This window comes from Hippopotamus amphibius, chromosome 2 (genome assembly GCF_030028045.1).
Source record: "Hippopotamus amphibius kiboko isolate mHipAmp2 chromosome 2, mHipAmp2.hap2, whole genome shotgun sequence".
NCBI classification, from domain to species: Eukaryota; Metazoa; Chordata; class Mammalia; order Artiodactyla; family Hippopotamidae; genus Hippopotamus; species Hippopotamus amphibius.
In genome coordinates, this window is record NC_080187.1 from 165,086,558 (window position 1) to 165,113,460 (window position 26,903).

Sequence of the window (26,903 nt, forward strand, 5' to 3'; positions counted from 1 at the left end):
TTTTAAAAAATAGATGTTCTTGATTATTGAAGCAATCTGCCTTCACCTCATTTTCTTTGAGGACTGTTTGGTATTACCCTCTCTAAACAAAGCAACAAAATTCAGAATACCATATTTTAGATGGATCTCTTCTATCTTCAAGGCACAAATACTATCCTTGCTAGACCAATGTGTTTCCTTATTCGAAGAAAAAATGAGAGGTGGATGAAAAGAAGATTCACTTTAAAATAATTGTTGATTGCACTCTTGCCCTATCGAGCTTATGCAAAGTACTGAAGTTTAGCACGGAACTTCCTTTTTTTTTTTTGGCACACGGGCTTAGTTGCTCCGTGGCATGTGGGATCTTCCTGGAGCAGGGATAGAACTCATGTCCTCCGCATTGGCAGGCAGACTCCCAACCACTGCACCACCTAGGAAGCCCAGAATGTCCTTTTTTTAACATTTAGAGCTACAAAACTCAGACTCAGCTGGTGGGTGCACTTTGAGGAGCAGCTCTGGAGTACCGTCCTGGCCTTCTGTAGGGAGTAGGAGGGATACTCACAGGACACACTCCAGTATGAGTTAGGCATGATTCCACAGCACAGCGTTTCCGTAGTTGGGGTGACTTACTGTCACTTAAACTGAAACGATCACTATTCACACTAAGTGCTTGCTGCTACTTTTTTTTAAAATTTTTTAATGTCTTTTAAAAATTATTTATTTATTTATTTATTTATTTATTTTTGTCTGCGTTGGGTCTTCATTGCTGCACACGGGCTTTCTCTAGTTGCGGTGAGCGGGGGGCTACTCTTCATTGTGGTGCGTGGGCTTCTCATTGTGCTGGCTTCTCTTGCTGTGGAGCATGGGCTTCTAGGTGCACAGGCTTCAGTAGTAGTGGCACACAGGCTTCAGTAGTTGAAGCACATGGGCTCAATAGTTGTGGCTTGTGGGCTCCAGAGCACAGGCTCAGTAGTTGTGGCACATGGGCTTAGTTGCTCTTCAGTATGTGGGATCTTCCCCACCTAGGGCTCGAACCCATGTTCCCTGCACTGGCAGGTGGATTCTTAACCACATCTCCACCAGGGAAGCCCTTATTTATTTATTTATTTATTTATCTATTTATTTTTAAGAAGGGAAGTCTACACTGGAAGGGAAAATGCAGGCAACACAAAAACAATCATTTTTTTAGATCCACATCTTACACTTTATAATACACTGACAAATTTTTACACAAATTTCATGTTTTCAAGCACAAAAGGCAAAGAACCTCAAAGAATCAAAGTAACTGTATCATCAACTATATTCAATAGAGTTAATATTGTTGTCCCCATTCTCCATCTTCTAAATCCAGAAGGGAACCGTAAATTCCATCCCCCATGAGGACTCCACTTTTGGAAGCTGGAGAGTGGGTGTAGTTCTTCACACGTCTGGGTTCCAATAGAGCTGAAGTGAGATTCCACTGTGTTCCAGACCAAATCAGCCAGAAGAAAGTCACCACTGCTGTTTGAGTTTCATTGCTGGTGAAGAATAAGCTCCCCAAAGTTTCAAAGTCAGAATTCATGGTCTGTGTTTCTGCACTGTTTAACTTAATTCTGCTTTCTAGAGCAGTGGAGATTCCTTCAATTTGGATCTCTGTGTCAGATGAATCAGTACTTATGGAAAAGCTGGTGTGTTGCAGAATACTTCCCAGAGGCAGATGAGGGCTACTGTCTGAAAAAGAAGTTCAAGTCCATCTGTGTCTCCATGTCAAACGTTTCAAGGCCTAAGAAGTTAGAATTTCCCCTACAGCTGCAGGACTGGGCAGAGGTGTCTGCAAGTAAGAAGTCAGTTTGGGTCTCTATGTCCAGCGATTCCAAGACTGGCTCAGTGGTCATGGTTTTAAGCTCTCTCTCTTCAGTTTGAGTCTGGATACTTGAGGCCAAACAGAACTCTTCAATATCAAAATCAATTGTAGGATTCTGGGTTGGGCCAGATGGGAGCTGGGTATCAGGTCTGGTATTTGTGTCAGACAAAAGACTATGATTGTCCAGTGTTTGACCAGGCGGATTACTTGACAAGATGTTTTCTAGATCACTTAATAAATCTATGATTTGGGTCTGATTCTCTGTCATGTTCTGTGAAGAAAGCATTCTCTTCTGCACACTGAATTTTACAATTGGTACAGATTTCTCAATATCCGGATTTAAAGTTTTAGGGTGGTTCTGAGGTAACAAACCGTGAGTTACAGTCCTGCTACTAAGCTGTTTGTAATATTGTCTGTAGAAACACCATATGATGAGTGGACACTCTCAACAATGTCTCCACACATTACACCTTGGTCCAGCTGTACTCCTTCATCTGCTGGACTTTGCACTCCACTGGTTTGAGTTTCTCTGGAGATCCCACCTGACGGGAAACTGAGGTCTACACACGCATCAGTCTGAACAGCTATAGATGAGGTTACCTTAGAACTGGGCAAAAAAGTTTGAATATGAACACTAATGGGAAGGGAAACTTGAGAACCAAATGTCAAATCAGTTTGAGAACAAGGTGATACAGAGGAATCAGGACTAGCCCACTGTGCAGATGGTATCAAGTGTTGTGTGGTGTAAGACAGGTCTGTCTGTATGTTGACTGAAGAAATGCTGTTCTTTTGACATGTGTTCCCTAGTTCTTGTAGAGTTAGATGGACTTTTACCCAAGTTCACTTGAACATCTGTGCTAAATATGTCAAAAGCAACAAGACTTACAATTTTTGAAAGAGGGAGGCACTCCTTGAGAGAGCAAGCCTCTGAATCTAGGCCGAGGATCAGGATTTTATGCACAAGGCCAGTAAGTGCACAGCACCCGGAAGAGAGCCCTGATGATTGACACCCAACACCACGGGCTGGGCTGAGGAGTCGGCTGTAGGCACAAAGACAGGCACTTTGGGCTTTGGTAAAAGCAACTTCTGAGGACACCTTGGAGGTGTTGGAAGAATCTGCTTTCTGGCTGATTAGAGCTGCAAGAGTCTTCAAAACAAGCCACTAGGTTTATTTCTGAAGTTTCTAGTTCTTGAGCATCTGGTCTTGGGGTCGGTTTGCTGCTCAGTGATTCAGCGGTCTTACTGGACAACTTATGCTTGTGCGGGCAGTTTTCCATTTTCCTTTCCTTACTGGGTGGATCCCTGTGTTCCGCAGGGATCTCACGGCCAGATGCGGGACTGTAATGCAGTCCTGCCGGCATAGGGACAGGCACACGTGCACTGGAAAGTCTTGCCACAGTCGTCTGCAGGTCTTTTCAAGTCTCACTCAGTGCCATACGAATTGCTGCACTTACTACCTTTATGCTACTTTTCAGCATGCATTTGCATAAAGTGCTGTTTTACGAGAGAAACTTGAGAAAATGGTCTGTCAGGGCCTCTCGGGCATCCTTCAGTTGGACAACAGTAGAATCTCGGCACAGTTTCCAAGTCTTTTCCTCTTGCTGGGTTCACTCTGCCATCCTGCAGGCGTTGGCTCTCGACCAGGTGCACGCTGAAGCGCGGGGCTGTCGGGCAGGATCTCGCCGCCGCCGCGCACGGCGCACAGGCTGTTGGTGCGCACAGCCTGGGACAGCTCGCTCACCCACCGCGGGGTGAGCTCCCGACAGCCGCCCGGGGCGGGGGTGGGGGTGGGCACACGGGTCTTTCACACCTCCCTTTCAGCTGTCCGGGTAGAAGAGTGACCATCTCTCACAGTAAATTAGTAGAGGGGCTTATGAATATAATCTAGCATTCCCTGCTTGCCCACGGGGGAAAATGTGCTGATTGTGCCTTAGGTGAGAATTTCCACTCCATGTCACAGCAATATTTCTTATTACAAATGAATAAATTAGTATTCTGGTTCTATCCCTATTCATGTGCATTTTAGTTAGTATGAACTAATTTCTCAGAAACGGATCACCTCCCTAGGCACCGAGGAAAACAACCACCGCCACCAAAAAAAAAACCTCTCTAAGCTTTGAAGTAGAGGGCTAGGTTTCCTCCAGCCTTCCCTTAAACGAAACCTCTCTCTCTCTTTCCACCGCATTTCTACTGATTCACATGCCTGCATGTGAAACCTCAGGCTAGAGGTTCATTTTACAGCTAAATCTTAGGAAAAGCTCTGCTTATTCCAAGAACTATGAAACAGATTGCAAAACAGTTCATTTTTCTTTCCTTTCCTCTTTACAATCAGGAAGCTGACTATCAGCTGCAAAGGATCTTTCAGAAGTGGTTCTCAAGTTTTTCATGTTTGTGAAACACTTTTGAGGGTTAAAGCTTGGGGCAGCCAACTTGCAGGAACAACTTAAAATAACTCTAAAGTATTATACCATCTCAGAGGGCCTAGAGTGCATTCATAACTAATGCACTATCCATATGGTCTCCTTTCAGAGCTCTAGCTGTTTGAGAACTATTCCTGCCCAATGATTTCTTGTATACTCACAAGGCAAAGCTCTCATGTTGCAGTGAATCACCATCTTCCTCTAGAGCCAATTTAATGTCGTGCTTTGCCTTTTACTTCTAACTTGAAGAGAATTGTGCAAGATGCTCCACCTCAACATTATGTGTGAGGAGCATAACTGTTTTATAACAGAAATTAAAGTTATATATCTGTGAAAACTTTGCTACATTATCATCTCAGTACTCCAGTCAAGAACCACCGTCTTGTCTATTTGTTTTCAATTTCCCACTTTCTGACTGACATAATTCTATTTTATTTACCCCTTATGCTTTATTTTTATTCAGATTTCACTATTTTATGGCAGGTATGGCTGACCTTAAATTCTTTGTGGAGCGAGACTAGAGGTTCAAAAAAATAAATACTTCCTCTTCAGTGCCTACTCTCTACTGCCCTCTGCAGGTAGGAGGAAAGAATAAGATCCTCACCCAATAGGAAGGTTTAAAGTAATGTGTTTTATGAAGTGCTAATCATTACCAATCAGACTCCATGTATTCACAGGAAGGATATCGCAATTTGCTAAAGTCCCTTCACTGTGGAAAAATTTCTGGGAGCCATAGACTACTTTCAAGAGACCTCCCTATCTCCTATACCATATGCAAATAGACATGAAGTCCTCTCTTATTCTGGGTCAAGGCTAAGGGGCTTTATGTCAAAGTTCCTTCAAGCCCTGTAAAACTTGAGTCTGGGAGTGAAAGAGAAAAGAGACATAAAGGTGCAAACAATGCAACTTGTCTGTGCTTTGTAGACAAATGTCAACAAATGCAGGAACCCCTGCAATGCAGCAATCAGAGATAATGTGTGATTTCGCTTTCTGTTTCTACAAAAGTGTAAGGCAGCCTACAAGATAACCAGCAAACAGGCAGCTTCAGTTCTGTGTGGAAAGGATCGTTGATTATGCATGGATTATTCTCTTAAGTCACACTACTTTGTATGGATAGAAACTCTGCCAGTGATGTTATCTTCTAAAACTACAGACAGGAATGTATAGGCATATTGTGCCAACTGAGCCCAAATCAATGACCTGGGTAATGCAGTCAGGGTAACACTATTATTCCTCATCTAAACCCTCCAAGCCCATAGAAAAATAATGCCAATCTGATGCAGGTTCAAGGAATATATTATGTGGGAACCAAAATCAAGCCCTTGTTTAATTTTATTTACATTCTAATATGTACTTACAGGAAACATCACAGAATTCAGTATCATTATGTGCATAAGAATATGTGGTTTTATTTTTGAATTAGTAGCATGTTTAAAAATTTATTAACAATCACACACTTTCTTGGATAAGAATATTTTAGCAAGGATATTCTCTAAAAGATTGATTTCCAAATATGTATTCACATAGCCTACCGATACCTTTCCACAACTGCGAGAACAGAATGATTTATAGCATTCCTGATAGAGGAGGCAGTGCTGTTTTATTGCCTGGGGTAAGAACATTTTTTAAAAGATTTATAGCTTTGAGTTCTGCCTCCGCTTGTTTTGTGATTCAATTGACTCATTCTATTTACCTATCTTCATAACGGGCATAATATGGACTTAGGCAGATTTAAACATTTTCAACGTCTGGAAACTTAAGCTTTCTGAGCTGAAAAATGTCTCTTTAAAAGCCACGTAGGGAAGAGAACCACTGCGCCTTTTCACTCGTTTAAAAGCATACACCGAGCGCCAAGCGCTAGTACCTATCAGTCTTTTAAGTCCATACATCCGGGTCACCGGAGAGCCAGGTAGAGGCCCCGCCCTTCTGGAGGCGGGGCCACGGGCGACCGTATGTCCCTTCGCTGCCTCGCGCCCCGCCCCATCCTCCCTGAGCGCCGGCGGCGGGCTCGTGCGGCCTGTGGCTGGAACTAGTGGGATATCCGCGCACGCTCGAGCCATGGCTGAAAGTGATCGGACGCCTCAGGCGCGGGCGCTCCTGCAGCAGTGCCTGCACGCCCGGCTGCAAGTACGCCCTGCGGAGGGGGACGCCGCGGCCCAGTGGGTGGAGGTAACGTCGGCCCCACAGCCCGGGTTTTCCTGTGGCGCGCAGAGGCGGTTCTTACCGCGCAGTCGCGGTGATGTGCGCCCCAGCGACTCCCTCGGAGCCGGCCGCGTGGCACATGGCACGTGCTGGGGGTGGCGCGGGACTCCCCGCCGATCCACCCAGCGCTGCCCTCGGTGCCTGCCGGCTACAACTCTCTCCTCAGTCCTGCACCACCGTCCCCGGCCCCTCCTCCCTCGGACTCATTCTCCCAGAGGAAGCGGGTGTCCCCTGCTTGAGACCCCGGGAATTGGAACTTCCTCTCACTGTTCGCCCACCCGAGCTCGGTGGACTTTAGGCCTAGTAGTCTCAGACCTCTTGCTTCAGAAGAGCAAAAAGCCTTGCCATGCCCTGCGGGATGCTTGGGCTGCTGGTGACTTGTGCTGGTCTGGTTCGAGCTTCTAGGTTAGATTTGTTGAAAACGTTCAAGATCTGTTTTGACTTGTGCTCCAGATCCCCTCGAATTCCCTCTTAATGTTGACTGCAGCTAGGTGTTAGCACAGACATGAGATTGCCTATGAAACAGTTCTTTTTTTCAAGAAACTTTTTAAAATTTGACTTGTTTCCCACCGAGAACATAGACTACCACCTTTATAATAATGTTGCATTGTTATCAAACACATTTTCTCTAAAGAATTTAAAACATTTATAGCAATATGATGTCCTTCGACTTGAATGTTGGTCTTTTTAAGACAGCTTGCCCACATGCAAAACTCCATGCAAAAACAAATAAGTAAAATGTTCTTTAAGGCCCCCCTGACTTATTTTTGGAGTAAGTTGAAATGAAGGGGAAAAAATTTTGTAATAATAATAAAACGTTTGGAGGTTCTCAGAAACTTTAATGTAGGAGCACTTCATTCACTCATCTGCTGAATTCTGTCCCATACTACCCATAAACTATATGTGGGTGTCTTTTTTTTTTTTTTTTTTACAAATTTGTTTGTTTATTCATTCCTTTCTTTCTTTATTGGCTGTGTTGGCACTTCATTGCTGTGCACAGGCTTTCTCTAGTTGCAGTGCTCAGGCTTCTTTTTGCAGTGGCTTCTCTTGTTGCAGAGCACAGGCTCTAGGCACGAAGGCTTCAGTAGTTGTGGCACGTGGGCTCAATAGTTGTGGCTTGCGTGCTCTATAGCACAGACTCAGTAGTTGTGGCACACGGGCTTAGTTGCTTCTCGGCATGTGGGATCTTCCTGGACCAGGGATCAAACCTGTGTCCCCTGCACTGGCTGGCAGATTCTCAACCACTGTGCCACCAGGGAAGCCTGGGTGACTATTCTTAAATCACAGTCAGAAATATTTATAAGCATAAGCATTCCTATATTTTTACCCTCCCTTTTGCTTTCTCAAAAATTCATTTCTTATTTCTTACTTTTGTTGTGGCCTTTTAAAAATTTCTCTTTCCTACTTTGAAATTTTATTCTTTTTTATTTTTGCCATCCTATCCAGAGAATTGCCTATTTTTATACTTGCTTCATGGGACTATAAATCCCAAACTATTAATCATTTAGATTTCTTCCATGCTTCTTTATCTTTTTATGTTCTTCATGTCACATCTCCTTTTTTTAAAAAAAATTTAAAAAATGAATTCCATGATATATTTAAATTATGATTTTAAAAGTTTGATCAATAAAAATGTAAGTAGCATGCTTGTTATATTAAGCAGTTGTGCATTAAAATACTATAACATGAACAAAAAGGAAATAAATTTTGTGTGTAAGTCATCTTCTTACATTGCATTGAATTTCTAGCCCATGACACTGCATTATAAACTTGTAGACAGGAGGTACATTGATGGTGTTATTGCTTGCATTAACAACTGTAATAATAGTGAACATTTATTAGATACTTGTTGTGTGGTAGATTCTGTGCTGAGTGCTTTGCAAAGCATAATTCTCCTGATTACTTTATGAGGTGAAACTGTTACCAATTCCTGGTTATGTTCTTTCCATTGTTCACATCAATAAGGTGAAATTACTTTTTTAGCAGCAAACAGAAACTTTATTCATTGTCCAGAGGAGGAGAAGGAGGAGCTCATGCTCTAAGAATACTTTCTCCCCATTACAGGCAAGGCGAAATTCCTGTAGAAAAAGGTGAAGGAGGTTATGGGGTACGGAGATCTCCTTATGCAAAATCACAGACAGTTTATGACAGCCTTCCAATCTATCAGTGTGTTTATAAACTTTAAAAACTATTTTAAAGCATTCTTTTCCACTCCCACACATGACTAAATTAATGTGAAGAGCTGACAAGTAATTAGATAGTGAGAGTAAATTCTTTCCTCTTTCTCAAGCATCCTCTATTGTTAAAAGTTCTAATTTAAAAAAAAATTTTTTTTTTAGTTGTCAAAGATTTGAAGGTTACTTTGCATGTTCTTGGTTTCATTCTTTTAGACCTTTGCTGTCACAGGCTAATGTTTTTCTTCCAGGGAGGTGAACTTTTTTAACCTACAGTGACAATTATCCATACTTTCCTATATATTTGAAATGTTCTTTTTACACCAAGAGAAGCTACAAGGAAAGTGATTCTGACTTGAAGAGGGGAATTTGTAGACCACAATTTAAGAGCTATTGTTGGAATAAACTAAAAGAAAATACCTTAATGAGGAGGTAGTGTGGTGAATGGAAGGAAAGAACAGATGTTCTGTTTGTTTGTTTGTTTGTTTGCTTGCTTGTTTTGGCCAAGCTGTGCTGCATGTGTGATCTTAGTTCCCAGACCAGGGACCTAACCTGGCCCACTGCAATGGAAGGGTGGAATCCTAACAACTGGACTGCCAGGGAAGTCCCAACAGGTGTTTATTCCTGCAAATAATTAGATTCTTAATTCTGACATTACATGTGTCCAAATATGAATATGCTTGAGAAATTTTGGCCCAGTGAAGAGGGCTGTGACAGTGGTGCAGATATCTGTATTATTCAACTTGCCACCTCCTTCTTGTGGGTGTGTACTGGAGGCATTTGCTTGTTCAAGGAGCACAATTGCACTTATTACCTAACCAGGTAAATCAGGTGTGAGTGCAGAGCTGCATTTATGTTTATTTAGAAGACTATTTAGGTAACACATAGAGCCTGTAAGATACAATTGAACTTAAATGCAGTCAGCAGATAGAGTCCCTGTCATGTACAAAACAGTCTGTAAAGTGCTTTGGGAGTTAAGATGTAAAATAAGTTGTGTTTCAGTCCTTAAATTTCTTTTTACATACTCACTTAACAAGCACTTATATAGCTCTTACTATGAACCAGGCACTGTTCTAAGCACTTTACAGTTATTAACTCCTTTAATCTTTGAAATAGCTCTTGGACTCATAAGGTTAATCTGCAAAATAAAAAATTTAATGATTCATTCTGCAGCAGAATCAGTCATTTATCAAGTGTCTCTTTTCCATATAGTCTCTATCCTGCAAGAGCTAATATGGAAATATCCAAGTCATTATATAAAATAAATAAGCTTACATTCCTGATAACAGACAACCTCTTGATGTGGAACTTAATATGAATGCAATTTCCAAAGTTTAATCACTGTGTGTGTTTAATGTATTAACAAAAATAACAAAAAATAATTGGACAACAGTTTCGTGGAGTTTACTGAAATGGAATCAGACCCTTATTTTCATTATCTACAAGTAAATGGATTAGGACAAACAAAGAATGATGATGCCGAAAGACATATCAGTCACAGTGTTGTTTATACATCAGCCATATCTGATATGTGAATTCCTTTGGTGTTGAATAAATGGGCCCCTGCCAACTAAATGTTTATAAGTCTGTCAGCCTTACTTAGGGAGGAAGAGGCTACTTCATACTCCTGATGATTTTGATTAGAAGTAAATATTTGAAGGTATAACTTGGGGTCTTTACTGTTCTTGGCTGTATCTTAATTTTTGAAAGAAATGATAACTGAGGTGACTGAATATTGAAAAAGATTTTATTTTCTCACATGTTTAAGAAATCAAGTCTATTATAAAAAGGTTATTGCTCTTTTGCATTTAACCTCTTATCTATAACAGTTGTGAAATTTTATTCATTTACCTCTGTATATGGAAGCTTCTTTCTAATCTGAATTTATTGTGGTTTCTCATAGGTTCAGAGAGGATTAGTCATCTACGTGTGTTTTTTCAAAGGAGCTGATAAAGAACTTCTTCCCAAAATGGGTATGTGTTTGCTGTTGTTTCTTGTTTAAGAGTGAGAGTGACTAACAATAGATAGATGAATTAGAAGGGGCAAAAACCACAATCTTAAGTCGTACTGGTATGTAGGTTATAAATGACTTAACTCTGTTGTTGACTTTAACTATTTGCCTCTTCCAAAGCTTAATGTAAGCAAGTGTGGTAGGATTCTTTTAAAATATCTGCAGCATTTCAGATGGTTTACAGATTGGTTTGGAAGAGTACACACACACACACACACACACACACACACACACACACACACACACACACACACACACACACACACACACACACACACACACACACACACACACTGAGATTCACAGTGGCCACATAGGGAAACACAGATGCTGTGTTTCTTAATATAGTTTCCTTATCTCTCAGAGTCCCTAACAGGGACATATAGGTGACACTGTATGTACAAGATGTGGTTCCCATCAAATCTGTATCGATCAGGCTTATATCATTATTGTAGAAGAATTTATATTAACCATTTATGTACTTCTTTGTAGTAAATGTATATAAATATGATTCTTGAACCAAGCTCAGCATCATCAGAGCCACACCTCCTCCAGGGGCAGGGAAAGCAGAGTCAGTGTTCAGGCATCTCTGAACAATAATTTACCTGCCTGCAGCTTTCCAGTGTCCTTGATAGTCTATATCACTGCACATTCCTTGTGATAATTACATAGGTTCAGATATACCAAATCAAATCATATACTATCTCAAGACAGTATTTGATAGAATAATTATGTCCAAAAAAAGCCTGAAATATTGGAGCTGTCCCTAAGGTTGAGGACAGGTCATATTCTCTTCATTAATAAAGGCAGTACCTATTAGCTGGTTTAATAAATATAAATTATACAGATGGGTGGTTGAAGCAGGCAGAAGTTAACCTAGAAGAGCTTTAAGGAGTGAAACTCAAGCATCAGTAGCCCAACAAGGAACAGCTTAGACAAAGGGCTAAAGCTTCTAGACAGGATTTTATGCTGAGACATCAAACATGTCTGATAACTTTGTCAGAGGATGAAAACTAGACTTGAAAAGGAACTGTGGTAGGTGAGGATGGAAAGCTAGTAACTATAATAGTTTGAAATTTGAATCTAGAGGATAATAGGGAGTTTTAAAGGGTTTAAAGAGAAAATGAAATGAGGTCTTCTGTTGTAGAGGATGATTGCCAGGACTTAATGCTTGGGTATTGGACATTCCGTCTGTTTTTTGCCTTGAATTAAAGATTTATTGACCATAAAAAGTATAAAGTAGAAATCTTCGAAAACAGGAAGAGCATTTTTGTCATTATGACTTAAGATTGACTTCCTAAAGTTGTTTTATACATTCTTAAATGGGTCTTAATTATAAGGTGAAATGAACCAAACAAACCCAAGCTGCATTTTGTTTTATAGTAATGAAATCCTGTGTGCTTCCATATATGTCTTTATGAGTTCACTTTGAGTACTTGCATGAGATCGTGGTCAATTAAAAACACTGAGGAAAGACTTCCCTGGTGGTGCAGTGATGATGAATCCGCCTGCCAATGCAGAGGACATGGGTTCAATCCCTGGTCCGGGAAGATCCCACATGCCGTGGAGCAACTTAGCCTGTGTGCCACAACTACTGAGCCCATGTGCTGCAACTACTGAAGCCTGTGTGCCTAGAGCACATGCTTTGCAACGAGAGAAGCCATCACAATGAGAAGCCCATGCACTGTAACAAAGAGTAGCCCCTGCTTACCACAACTGGAGAAAGCCTGTGTGCAGCAACGAAGACCCAATGCCAAAAAAATTAATAGAATAAAATAAATTTTAAAAAAGGCAAAAACAAAAAAAACACACTGAGGAAGGGATTTCCTTGGATCAGTGGCTAATCCTTGGCAAAGTGGATAAGATACTGCACTCCCAATGCAGGGTGCCCGGGTTTGATCCCTGGTCAGGAAACTAGATTCCACATGCATGCTGCAACTAAGAGTTCGCATGCCACAACTAAGAAGCTCACCTGCCACAACTAAGGAGCCCACCTGCCGCAACTGAGACCTGGTGCAACCAAATAAGTAAATTTTTTTTCTATAAATAAATAAATTGTCTTTTTAAAAAAAAAACAAGCACTGAGGAAGTCCACCTTAACTCTTCTAGTGGATAGTCTAACACGAAGCTTTTATATATCATGATTCTCAGTAAAGAACTCTGACTCTAAGAATCACATTCTACTGGTGTGAGTTATAAACAAAATAAGTTCATCTGTTATTGATAGTAGTAGCTTGTACTTCTCTCTATTCCAGGAGGCAAAGTAAGCCAGTGTAATGGGATTCTCTTAAACCCCATGACATACTTATTACATGGATTCAGATCTTTCCAGTCATATCATGTACCCCTTGGGAACATAACAACTGGTTATATCCATAAAGTCTGAAATAGCATGGCTAATGTAGAGATGTGCAGAATCTTCCTCAATTCATCTTCAGTATAATTGGACAGAGATCCAGGGCCATGTCAAAGCTTAACTTCCCATATACATCATTAGAGATGCTTGATTGATAACCTGTCTTAGGATCTTTGAGTTTCCAAGATGCCATTAATTCATTGTCTCATTTTAGTTCTACTTACTGACATTTGTATTTGTATTATATTTACTTCTACATACTGATATTTGTATACCAACAGCATTAATTAAATTCTCAGTTAGAGCCAGTAGAGGGAGGTATGTGGAAGTATAATAAATTACACTTACCTCTCTGCTCTATTATTTCAAAACTGCCTCCTTAGTCTGTCACTATCCTAAGGCCTGGATAGCTGGATAGTGATTTCCGCGGAATGAAATGCTCTGGAGAATTACAATTTCCTTAGAAGCAATCAATAAGGACTGCTGGCTGTATAGCAAAGTCCTATTTGTATAGAGAAAATTAGAAGTATTTTAAAATAGGTATTAAATGAAAATTCATTGAGCTTAATGCATAGCTTAGGAATTCATTTGGGTGTTCACTTTGGTGGGTTTTCACCAGGTTAATTCCTTGATTTGTAGAGTGGGGCCACAGTACTGAATCCTTGCTAATATTTACTGCAGGTTCTGTAATAATTGAAACCATTGACTACCCCACCAGAAAGCATGCCTTTTTAAGCCTGATTATTCACACAAGAGTGTGAGGTTTCAATGGTTCTTTTACAGTTTGTGTGCTCTCAGGACTATTCTTTATAAGCAGAAGCTATTTATACCCTTTATAGAGGGAGGAAGAGCCTAAGGGTGTTTATATTAGGCATTTCTTTTGCTTATTGTTTTGAAAGTGGCTACTGTTGAAGTGTAAAGGTTTTCTAAGTTTAGATTTTTTAGCTACACATAGCTATTTATGGTTATTTTGACACTTATTAGCTATGAGTCTACTTTCATAAATGCCATAAAAATAATAATACCATATTTTCCTGTATGTATATGAAGATAATGCCAGTAACGCTATACCTTTGGATTAACTTTTCCAGTTGACAGTGAATTTCTGATGATTCTTGCTTTCACCTTTATCCTTCTTCCACTGGTGATGTTTGTAAAATGATTGGTCTTAATAATGCCTTTGAGGTTATAAAACTGCAAAATCAGCTAGTTTATAACAGGATTGAACCTGGAACCTTTGTCTCAGCTTAGAACTCTAGGCAACTAAATTTAAAATAATAAATGCACTAAGGTTTTTATTTAATAGTCTTTGCTATAAGGCAGAATATGTGTGTGGAGGATTTGTCATGGTCTTCTTCCAGTGGGATTTGCTTTGAAATATAAAAAGGAATAAAAAGGCAGCATCTTCTCATATATCCCCCAGGGCAACAGTATTTTGAAGTTTCAGTATACAGTTAATCCTTTAGTCCTTATACAGTTAATCCTTTAGTCCTTTCTGGATGGTCTTATTGTTAGGAGGTCCTAACTGCCAAGTTAGATTTAAAGCATCATGCTATTTTCTGCATAAAATTTTCCTTGTTTTTCATACTTAGATCATTTAGCTTACTGAAGCAGTTTTTAAAATCTAAATGGAGACTTTGGGTTAAAAACATGAGCTGACAAACTGGATTTTAAACCTGAGAGTTGCTGACTAGAAGATTGTTGGTTTTCTTCACGTTTGTTTTTTACTTCAAAATGTCTTCCCTTTCTTCCCCACCCAGTTAATACACTGTTAAATGTGAAATTAAGTGAAACAGAAAATGGCAAGCACGTCTCTATATTGGATCTGCCTGGCAGCATTCTTATCATCCCTCAAGCCACCCTTGGGGGGAGAGTGAAAGGAAGAAGCATGCAGTATCATTCTAACTCTGGGAAAGAAGAAGGGTTAGAACTTTATTCCCAATTTGTGACTCTCTGTAAAAAAGAATTAGCTGCTAACAGCAAGTGTGCCAAAGCTGGGGTTGTGGTGGAACATGGCACCTACGGCAACAGGCAGGTGTTAAAGCTCGACACCAATGGACCATACACACACCTAATTGAGTTTTGAAAAATTGAAAGTTTCTATAGTTGTAATTAGATTCTCTTCCCCTCTTGAGTACACTAATCTGTAGCACTTTTAGACAAGAAAATCCTGGGTCCCATCCATAACTCTGCAGCCTGCTAACTGGATGACCTTGCCACATCACCTAAACTCTGGATCTCAGTCACCCCCACATCCTGCTCTCCCCTGCACTGGCACTCAGAAATTTGAAAAACACCTTCTATTCACTTTATGGTCATTGATAAGAACATGGAAATGTTCCTAGAGAGCTGTTTCTAAGCATTTTCAATGAAGCATTGTGTGCAGTCAAGAAAAAAATATATCTTATACCCTCAAATGTGTGTAGTATGTAATAAAAATCAGTGTTAAAACTATGTAAAACCCAGCACAAACCGATTATAATTTTGTCAATTTTGTTTTAGTATTTCAGATTTCCATATTTTGAATGAAAGAATATGCAATTTACTATTCCTTCTGATAATATCTATGAAAATGTAATACAGAAATGTTACTGTGTATTTTAATGTTACTTGCCAAGGACATCCAGGTGCTTTAAATTATTTTACGACTCTTGAGTTGCTATGGGAACAAGGTATAGGAGACAAAAAGTTGTTTTTATTTAATATACTAATGGGTTAATATTTCTGTTTTTCAGTTTTTTACGGAAACAGTATGTCGCATTTTCTGTCTTTCTGTCTTTTAAAAGTTACTGTTTCATTAAATTAGTGTTCATAAATTTTTTTGGAAGCTCCTTTCTTGTTGATTTAGATTACTATAAAAGGAATAAAAGGAAGCTTTCTACTGGAATTATCTGAAAACAGGTTGACTTGTTCATTTCTATTTTATTGACTTGGTGATTCGGAGTCAGTATTGTTTTTTCTAGTGTATTTTTGTGTCCTCCCCCACACCAAAGTTATATGGTGAAGTCCCCCAATGTGATGGTATTTGTAGATGGGGCCTTTTGAAGGTAATCCGGGTTAATAGATCATGAGAGTGGGGCCCTCATGATGGGATTAGTGTCCTCATTAGAAGAAACACCAGAGTTTGCTCACCCTTTCTCTGCACACTGTGTGAGGATGCAGTGAGAAGGGGGCCATTTGCAAGCCAGGAAGAGAACCCTTACCAGAAATGGACCATGCTGGCACCCTGATCTTCAACTTCTAGCCTCCAGAGCTACAAGAAAATAAATTTCTGTTGTTTAAGCCACCATAAGTCTATGGTATTTTGTTCTAACAGCCCAAGGTGAGACAGTGATATGAACAGCTAATAAGGTAGACTTTTCAAAGCCAAGAGAGGAAGATATATAAGAAGTTGAAAAAATGGTACTGATGAACTCAGTGACAAGAACAAGAACGCAGATACAGAGAATGGACTGGAGAACTCGAGGTATGGGAGGGGGCGGGGGGTGAAGGGGAAACTGAGACGAAGCGAGAGAGTAGCACAGACATATATATACTACCAACTGTAAAGTAGTCAGTGGGAAGTTGTTGTATAACAAAGGGAGTCCAACTCGAGGATGGAAGATGCCTTAGAGGACTGGGGCGGGGAGGGTGGGGGGGACTTGAGGGGGGGGGAGTCAAGGAAGGGAGGGAATACGGGGATATGTGTATAAAAACAGATGATTGAACTTGGTGTACCCCCCCCAAAAAAAAAAGTTGAAAGTACAAATGAATCAATAAAAGATAATATTCATTTTTTGCAAACTCCTTTGACTTGATTTAGTAAGATTTTAAAGAGTGAAAATGAAATAGTGTTTCTAATTATCAAAAAGATGAAACATTGAATAAACATCTTAAGTAGCTGTTGAAAATTCTTTGTCTTATAATTTCTTTAGGTTTTTGTTCCTAAGATATTTAAAGTTTCTGTTATCACAAAAAATCCTATTTTCTCTATATCCTTCCTGTACTATTCTATTTTGGAACTTGAGGATCAATAACTGGCTTGGTAGTGAGCTCATTGTCCTTAACTTGCTTTATTGATTCACAATACACTTATTGAAATGTAATAAACTATTCATACGCTTGCAAACTCCAGTTTTCTTAAAGCTTCTCCAAGGAGGTGTATATGTCTTTCAAAAAGATTATGTGTTACCTATTTTAAATCATTTTGATTTTGTGTGTAGGTGAAATGCTGACTCACAACCCTAGATTGCTCTTTTATAGTTCACACAATTCTCCTTAAAAAAAAAATGTGCTTGAGGTACTTGTGGAGAACAGCAATTTCAAGTACATGAAGGATTATTAAGCAGAAGATGACAGCCAAGTTTATTTCCAGGGAGGCTAGAATAAGAGGAAAAAGGCAAGAGAAATGGTAGATTTGAAAATAACTATGCCTTGGCCTTCTCTGTGCCTCTCCTGGCTCAAGGTGCTCAAAGAACCTTCAACAGATACCTGATTTTATCTTCACAGTATATAATGAGGATAGTGCTGTGGAAAGTAAGAAAATGCTTAAATAATTTTCCCAAGATTACACATTAGGGAGCAATAATTTCCATCCCCCTGACTTTTCTTATAGTGAGAGTTAAAAGTAAAATTGATCTTCATAATGGCTTAGCATCTCCCAGTGTGGATCACTTGAGAAAGAACAAGCCAATAAATTGTTTTATTTACTAAATTAGGTGGTGGTAGGGTTACACATAATTTAGGTGCCTTCTGCCTCTGCTTTTTGAAGATTCTAGAATGTTTAGAGGATCATTTCTTTCTTTGAATTCAAATATAATTGATTTTCAGTGTAGTGTTTCAGGTGTACAGCAAAGTAATTCAGCTACGTGTGTGTGTGTGTGTGTGTGTGTGTGTGTGTGTGTGTGTGTGTGTGTGTGTACTGTTACAGATTCTTTTCCCTTTATAGGTTGTTGCAAAATATTGAGTATAGTTCCCTGTGCTATGCAGTAGGACCTTGCTGTCTGTTTTATATATAGTAGTGTGTATTTGCTAATCCCAAACTCTTAATTTATCCCTCCCTCCCCTTTCCCCTTTGTTAACCATAAAATTGTTTTCTATGTCTCTGAGTCTGTTTGTTGTGTAAATAAGTTCATTTGTATCATTTTTTTTAGATAACATACATAAGTGATATCATTTGTCTTTGTCTGAATTACTTCACTTAGAATATCATTTCTAAATACTGTTTTATCTGTTCATTTGGAAAACTTCATGGATTCAGTTATAGAAAATACTGTGCATAAGACATGGATTACCAATGAGTATGAATTTATCTCCAGTATACTCATACAAGGTAAATCAAACACGTTTACATTTCTTCATTAGTTCAAGTCAAAAGAAGGCATGACATTTATGAATAATATCTGTATTGATGATTTATTGACTCCATAATGAAAGACCTAAAACATATCAAATATAAAGATCAAGTACTATAGAATCCTATGCCACTTGTTTTGGAGAATAAGAACTTACATTGGGTGACTTCCCTGGTGGCGCAGTGGTTAAGAATCCACCTGCCAATGCAGGGGACACGGGTTTGATCCCTTGTCCGGGAAGATCTTACATGCCACGGAGCAGCTAAGCCCGTGCATCACAGCTACTGAGCCTGCGCTCTAGAACCCATGAGCCACAACTACTGAGCCCATGCACTGCAACTGTTGAAGCCTGTGTGCCTGGAGCCCACAGCAAGAGAAGCCACCACACTGGGAAGCCCTCGTACCGCAACGAAGAGTAGCCCCCGCTCACCACTACTAGAGAAAGCCCATGCACAGCTATGAAGACCCAACGCAGCCAATAAATAAAGAAATAAAATAATAAATAAATCTTTAAAAAAAACCTCACATTGGTGTTATAAGAGAATGATATGTCAAATTTTTACTATCTATGATTAACATTGCAGAGGGCTTGTTACATTATAGTTCTTTAAAATTCATGATAATGAAACTACTATTCCTAGAAATGCTTTAGCTATTAATTTATTGAAATACGACTACTTTCTGAAAGGGAAGAACTAGTAGAAAGTAATATCTTCATTCTGAAGCCACACTTTGGTGATGACTTTGTCTTTTTACTTTGATAGTCTCCTAATTATTCTCTCTTCCTCCTATTTCTCCTACCTCTACTCCTTGTTTATAGACCATCTCTAAGGTAATGTTTCTAGAACATTCCTTTCTCTGTGATATTCCACTGTTGAGAAACTTTTATAACTTTTTTATCTGCAGGACAAAGTCTGAACTTCTAAGGTTGTCATGAAGGTTCTCCTTACTCTTTAGAAGTGAATAAAATCATGCAGGGAGGGACTTCCTAGGTGGCACAGTGGGTAAGAATCCGCCTGCCAATGCAGGGGACATGGGTTCGATCCCTGCCCCAGGAAGATACCATATGCCATGGAGCAACTAAGCCCGTGCACCGCAGCTATTGAGCCTGTGCTCTAGAGCCCGTGAGCCACACCTATTGAGCCCATGTGCCGCAACTACTGAAGCCCATGCGCCTAGAGCCCGTGCTCTGGAACAAGAAAGGCCACTGCAATGGGAAGCCCATGCACCACAACAAAGAGTAACCCCCGCTCACTGCAACTAGAGAAAGCCCGTGTGCAGCAACGAAGACCCAACACAGCCAATAAAATAAAAAATATAAAAAAATCATGCAGGGAGAAACGTAGAGGAACAAAGTCAGAATCCTGAGAAAACATAAAAGAAAGAACAACATATGAGAGGCCAGAAAATAAAAGGTCAAAGAGGCAGAGAGAACCAGAAAATATACTGTTAAGATAAATTTCAAGATGTAAACAGTGGCAACACCAGTGCCAAGTATTGAGGAAAACTTGGTTAACACAAAGACTGAGGCGAGACCTCTGTGCCTAGTTAGGTGTTCTCAAGCTTATGGGAAATTGGCGTAAAACTTGAAAAAGTCAGTAGCATTAGAAAAAGATTCTTAACTTTTTTTCATCAGGTAAAGTGTCTCAAAGTGTGCCACTGGAACACCTGTACAGGAATTACCTGGGGAACCTAGCTTTTTACCAAAGCAATTTTCTGCAACCATCCCAAATCTATTGAATTAAAATCTCAGGAGTTAAAAGTCTATCTAGTCATCAGTCTCCCCCAGGTGATTCTTATATATCCTGGAATCTCAGAGCTGCTATCACTCTAATGAAATGCAGACTTCTAAGGCTGGTATTGCAGTCTTATAATCTGGCTCCAGCTCGACTTTCTAACCCTTTCTCCCTCTACTCCCCTGTAGAAATTCTCCAGTACAGCGCTTTTTATAACCTTCTTAAATCATGCTCAGCACTTCCCCAGTGGTACCGTGGTTAAGAATCCACCTGCCAATGCAGGGGACACGGGTTTGATCCCTGGTCCAGGAAGATCCCACATGCCGCAGAGCAGCTAAGCCTATGCACCACAACTACTGAAACCCTCGCGCCTAGAGCCCGTGCTCCACAACAAGAGAAGCCACCACAATGAGAAGCCCGTGCACCACAATGAAGAGTAGCCCCTGCTCACTGAAACTAGAGAAAGCCAGTGCATAGCAACCACAAATAAAAAATAAAATTAAAAAAAAAATCGTGCTCATTGGTAAGTTGTCTTCTGCTCTCTAAATCCATCATTCAATATCTAGCTCAAGTCAGTTTCTTCTGACCCCAGAGTAATTTCTCCTACCTCTCCCTCCCTGGGTGTTATGGTTGTCCCACTCTTGACACTTACAGTGTGTCTTACGAGATTGAGTACTTTGCCTTTTTTTTTTTTAATATGTTTGTATGTCCTAACTACAAGAGTATAAATAATACTGGGCAGAGACCATATAACAGTGAGCACACACAGTATAATATAATTTTTCTTTAAATCTCCCACAGTACTTCCATAGCACCGTGTTGTCTGTGCTCAATAATTTGCAGTAAATGTTGCCTGAATCAACATGGAGATACATCAGGGGCTAAAATGCTCTTGATTTTGGTTCGGTTTTTGTTTTTGTTTTTCTTTTCTTTCTTTCTTTCTTTCATTTTATTTATTTATTGGCTGTGTTGGGTCTTCATTGCTGTGCACGGGCTTTCTCTAGTTGCTGAGAGCGGGGGCTACTCTTCATTGTGCACGGGCTCCTCATTGTAGTGGCTTCTGTTGTTGTGGAGCATAGGCTCTAGGCCATGGGCTTCAATAGTTGTGGCACACGGGCTCAATAGTTGTGGCTCACGGGCTCTAGAGCACAGGCTCAATAGTTGTGGCACACAGACTTAGTTGCTCCGTGGCACGTGGAATCTTCCCAGAGCAGGGCTCGAACCCGTCTCCCCTGCACTGGCAGGCGGATTCTTAACCACTGCGCCACCAGGGAAGTCCTGTTTATTTTATTTTTGGCTGCGTTTGGTCTTTGTTGCTGTGCACGGACTTTCTCTAGTTGCGGCGAGTGGGGGTTACTCTTTGTTGCAGTGCATGGGCTTCTCATCGAGGTGGCTTTTCTTGTTGCTGAGCGCGGGCTCTAGGTGCATGGGCGTCAGTAGTTGCAGCTCTTGGGCTTAGTAGTTGTGGCTCGCAGGCTCTACAGCGCAGGCTCAATAGTTGTGGTGTACGGGCTTCGTTGCTCCAAGGCACGTGGGATCTTCCTGGCCCAGGGCTTGAACCCATGTCCTCTGCATTGGCAGGTGGATTCTTAACCACTGTGCCACCAGGGAAGCCCCTTGGTTCGATTTTACCAATCAATACTTCACGCATAGATTTCTTTGTGGTTAAAGAATAAAGGGGTTGGAATGTGCAGGGAGCAAGTTTAATACCGCTAACCCTTGCTTTAATACAGTAGATAACACCAGGAAAGTTAAAAGACAAAACAGATTTTTGAAATTCAGCACAAATGTGGGCGTTACTGTTTCTATTTTATTACTTTATTGTATCAAGGTGTTAAAGAGAAAAACCACATTCCCAAAATAACGTCACTTGTGCTAAAGCCCATGATATCAAACCTAGATTTAACATCTAACCTAATCGCAGTTTCAACCTTCACTGGAAATGTACTTTAAAAAAAATTTTTTTTTGAAGTATAGTTGACTTACGATGTAGGGAAACTGTAGCACAATTGTAGCAGTTAATTTCTGCTGTACAGCAAAGTGATTCAGTTATACATATATATACATATTCTTTTTTTCATGTTCTTTTCCATATGGTTTATCATAGGATATAGTTCTCTGTGCTATACAGTAGGACCTTGTTTATCCATTTTGTATATTTTTTGTGTGTGTTTTTTTTGGTTTTTGTTTTTTGTTTTTTGTTTTAATTGGAGTATAATTGCTTTCCAATGTTGTGTTAGTTTCTGCTGTACAATGAAGTGAATCAGCTATATGTATACATGTATCCTCTCCCTCTAATAGCTTACATCTGCTAACCCCAACCTCCAGCTCCATTCCTCCCCAAACCCCCACCCCCTTGGCAACCACAAGACTGTTGTCTATGTCCATGAGCCTGTTTCTGTTTTGTAGATAGGTTCATTTGTGTTATATTTTAGATTCCACATGTAAATGGTATCATATGGTATTTGTCTTTTTCTGACTTCACTTAGTATGATAATCTCTAATTGCATCAGTGTTGCTGCAAATGGCATTATTTCATTCTTTTTTTATGGCTGAGTAATATTCCATTGTATATATGTACCATATCTTCTTCATCCACTCATCTATCAATGGGCATTTAGGTTGTCTCCATGCCTTGGCTATTGCAAATAGTGCTGTTGTGAACATAGGAGTGCCTGTATCTTTTTGGGTTAGAGTTTTGTCTGGATATACACCCAGGAGTTGAATTGCTAAATCATATGGTAACTCTATTTTTAATTTTCTGAGGAACCTCTGTACTGTTTTGCATAGTGGCTGTACCACCCTACATTCCCACCAATAGTGTAGGAGGATTCCCTCAGAAATGTAGTCTTAATTAACCAGTCTGGAATTTTCTGGTCAGCACTAATTAGGTAATCTGCCATGTGGGCTTTCTCCATCCTCCAGAAAAAGAGGCCATCTGTATAATAAAACCCTTGCCTTTCCCTTGACCACTTCCCAGACAAGAGGTCCTGGCCTAAAAATAATCCTTTCTTTTCTTTTGCTAATAGCTACCTTGCCCACCCTTCTTTCTATAAAAAACCCTCCATTTTATATGACCCTCTGAGAGTGCCCATCTAGTTGCTAGATGGGATGCTGCCTGCTTCATGAATTTCCTAATAAAGTCAATTAGATCTTCAGTTTACTCGGTTGGATTTTTTTTATTTTAACAAAAGTGATCACTTTACATTTTCTTAAGGTTTACTCCATATTATCTTTCTAATATACTATATCTGTATTTATCTACCTAAAAAAGTGTACAAAAGCAAGCCATTCTTAAAATGCAGAAGGAAAAAAATGATTTCATTTAAGAAAACCTGTATTTGAGTCCTTTTTAAAGTAAACTTTTTGTGAATCAAATGTAAATGTCTTTATTTTATTTATAAATGTTAATTTTGATGCAACAAGCTTTAAGACTCTTCTATATTTAATTACAAAATAAAGCAGTTCTGTAGAATGCATCACAAATAGTCAACTTCATGATAAATATGACCCTACTTCTTTTTACTGGACTTTTCCATATGAGTGAATTCTTTGCATTTGGTTAGCTAGCATATTTCTCTTAAGAAGCTTAATAAAATTTGACCTATTGCATCAGCTTTTTTTCTGAATGTGAAAGAAGAATTTATGTAGAGAATGCACCACACCCTGTGTAACAGTATCTGAGAACCATTAGCTAATACTGTTAGAAACAGTTGGGGTTGAGAAAGTAATTGTGGACTTTTTTTTTTTGAGGGGGAGACATGGAGTCTTTTTAGGGAACGTCTGACTAGACTAGCAAAAATGCCATCCTTGACTCCCAACTTTGAGATATTGTTTACTTAGCTTTGTACTAACATACATAAACTGAAACACACTTTCTGCTGCAGGCATTCTTTTAATTTACTTTGCAGCCTCAAGGGAAGTCTCTTTAATGAGTACACACGATCATCACAGTTTCAGCTTCTCAGTGCCTGAATTATTTTATATCCTGATTACATTCAGATAGTCCTCATGGCTTTGACTTCTTTTCATCATATGCGTACTTGCCTCTTTAAAGCTAGGTGTCGATACTGTTCTAACGTTTTCTTAACACTGCATTATGGATGCTCTCCACTTGAAAGTCATAATCCTTAGAACCTACAGGTCAGCAGTGGAGCTGGGAGCTGTGTGAAATACAAATTGTTCAAGATGTGACCCTTAACCCCAAGGAATTTACCACCTAGTAGGGGACATGATAGATATAGAAATGAACGAGGTACCGGATGGTTAGTGATTTCTGGACAATGCTATCTCCAAGCTATAGAATAGCAGCAGAGGGAGAAGATACTTCTGGCTGGAGTGATGAATCCCTGTGTTAAAACAGGCATGGAAACTTGAGCCATCCCTTGTAGAATGGGTAGAATTTCTGTAGGCACAACGGGTGGGGGAGGACATTTCAAACTTTGTCTGAACTAATAGATAATAAGGTGCCACTGAAGGTTTTAAAGAGAAGAGACGGAATTCTCTGGTGGTCCTGTGGTTAGGACTCCACACTTTCACTGCCGAGGGCCCAGGTTCAATCCCAGGTCAGGGAACTAAGATCCCACGAGCCATGTGGTGTGACCAGGAAAAAAAGAAAAAGAGACGTAATTAAAACAGTTTTTAGGAGAATAGACCTGGCAGTAGTACATAAGGATTATAGAGAAGGAAATTTTGTGGCAGGAGGACAGGTTTTGAGAGGTGCAGACATAAGGGATTAGGTCTCACATAACATAGTAGTGGCTGTGAACATTGAAGTTAACATAATTGGAGACATTGAAAGGTGCTTTGAAGAAAAATACAATTCAGCACAGCTGACTGCTTGTGGTGGCACTAAAGGGAGGAATCAGAAAATCACTCTTGGATTTCATGTATGGGTTACTCAAGAAGATGAATTCAGATTTTGTGTTGAGTCTGAGGTGCCTAAATGTTTATACAAGTAGAAATTCAAGCAGAATATATACTTTTATTTATTTATTTATTTATTTGGCACACGGGCTTAGTTGCTCTGCGGCATGTGGGATCTTCCTGGAGCTGGGATCGAACCCGTGACCTCTGCATTGGCAGGCGGGTTCTTAACCACTGCGCCACCTAGGAAGCCCGGAATATATGCTTTTATATATTTATAAAAGTGATACTTGAAACCCTAGAAATAGACAAGATTTAATCATCCAAAATTACTGAGTGCCTACTCAGGTAAGTATAAGAGGCACACTGAAAAGGAATAGGCAGCTTCCTCATGGAGGTTATAACATGTTTGGTGTGTTGGGACAATTAACTGGAACACAGAGAATCTAGAGGTTCCAAAAGAGATAAAAACAGTACTGTGGAGATTTGGAGATGGAAGAGATTTTATCCAGATATGGGAGCACTGACATTTCAGTATAGTTTTGAAAATTAAGATCTGTGAGAGACAGATGTAGAGAACAAACCTATGGACACCAAGTGGGGAAAGCGGAGGCAGGGGCGGGCTGGCATGGGATGAATTGGGAGACTGGGATTGCCATATATACGTTACTAATAAGAAAAAAATATCAAATCGTACAGTTTAAATATATGCAGTTTATTGTCTGTCAACTGTATCTCAATAAAAATTCTTAAAGAAAAAAAAAGATCTGTGGGAGATGATGTAGAGAACCACAAAGTATTTGAGTTCCAACCAAATTTAGAACAACAGAAGGAAGGGGAAATTGACAAAGGGAGGAGAGATCAAACAGGTAGGTGGAAAAAGTGGGATAAATGGAAATACCAGTGTCTTGGAGTTAAGGTTTCAAGAATTGGGGAAGTGGGTGCAAACATACAGAAAAGTTGAAATTATTGCAGAGTTAACACACATATAACCACCACCTAGATTCTACAATAGGCATCTTGCTGTATTTGCTTTACTATCTATGCATTTGTCCATTCCAAGAATGAGGTTATTTTGTTTGCCAAGGGTTTTTACTTTATTCCTCTCCTTTTCTCTCCATTTGCCTGTGCTGGTTAGCTTCTCTCAGAGGCCCAAGTTGTGGGCGAGCCTGCTGCATTTCACTGAAAGGCCCGGACTTACTATTCTTACATTATAGGAAAGCCTCTCAACCCCATGTGCCTTTCTATCTTTAAAGAAAGGTCCCAAATGGTGATCCATGGAAGAAATAACCTTTACATGTTTTCAGTTAGGTTAGTTAACTACCCTTGGAAGTCTGCACCTGAGACTAGAGAAGAGCCTGTTTCTAAATGACCCATGAGGACTTCCTAGGTGGCGCAGTGGTAAAGAATCCGCCTGCCAATGCAGGGGACACGGGTTCAAGCCCTGCCCTGGGAAGATTCCACATGCCACGGAGCAACTAAGCCCTTGTGAAAAAAAATAAAAAAATAAAAAAAAATAAATGACCCATGATTTGTTGAGCTTTCTAGTAGTTTACCAAAGTATGATCTGAGAATGACCTTAATCAGAATTACCAGGAAAACTTGTTGAAAATGCAAATTCCTATATCTCACCTTGGACTTACTGAATCAGAATTTCTGAGAAAAGGCCTGGGAAACTGCATCTTAACAGTCACTTTTCCCCACCTGTGACTCTTACAGACTAGCTAGTCTTAGAGACTAGCATCTTAGAACTAATTGTATCATCTTTGTGGTGCTATCTCTGAGCCAAGGACCAAGAGGAGTCTCGGCTTTCCCATGGACTGAGTGTGTTACACTAGCCTCGGGTAACAGAATCCCTTCAGAACTCATAAAGGAGGGACTTGTACTTGACAACTTCGAAAATTCCGTTCAGTTTGTGAAACTCTGAAAACTGAATCTTGTAAATCAGGAGTTGGTTAAACTTTAATCAGATGAACCGAAAAA

General features: G+C 39.9%; 1 protein-coding gene and 1 pseudogene across 2 annotated transcripts; one reads left to right on the plus strand and one right to left on the minus strand.

Annotated features, from left to right (window-relative positions):
• Positions 1–1,247: 1,247 nt before the first annotated feature.
• Positions 1,248–3,557, minus strand: LOC130844569 (ATM interactor-like; annotated as a pseudogene).
• Positions 3,558–6,202: 2,645 nt separating this feature from the next.
• DTD2 (D-aminoacyl-tRNA deacylase 2) lies at positions 6,203–16,601 on the plus strand. Of its 2 annotated transcripts, none has more exons than XM_057720924.1 (3): positions 6,203–6,411; positions 10,522–10,591; positions 14,746–16,601. In XM_057720924.1, the coding sequence occupies exons 1-3, from the start codon at positions 6,301–6,303 to the stop codon at positions 15,069–15,071; spliced, it is 507 nt and encodes a 168-aa protein (XP_057576907.1). In that variant the 5' UTR covers positions 6,203–6,300; the 3' UTR covers positions 15,072–16,601. The 2 variants fall into 2 exon arrangements, with proteins under 2 accessions (XP_057576907.1, XP_057576908.1); XM_057720925.1 differs by having other exon boundaries at positions 6,203–6,369.
• Positions 16,602–26,903: the final 10,302 nt, after the last annotated feature.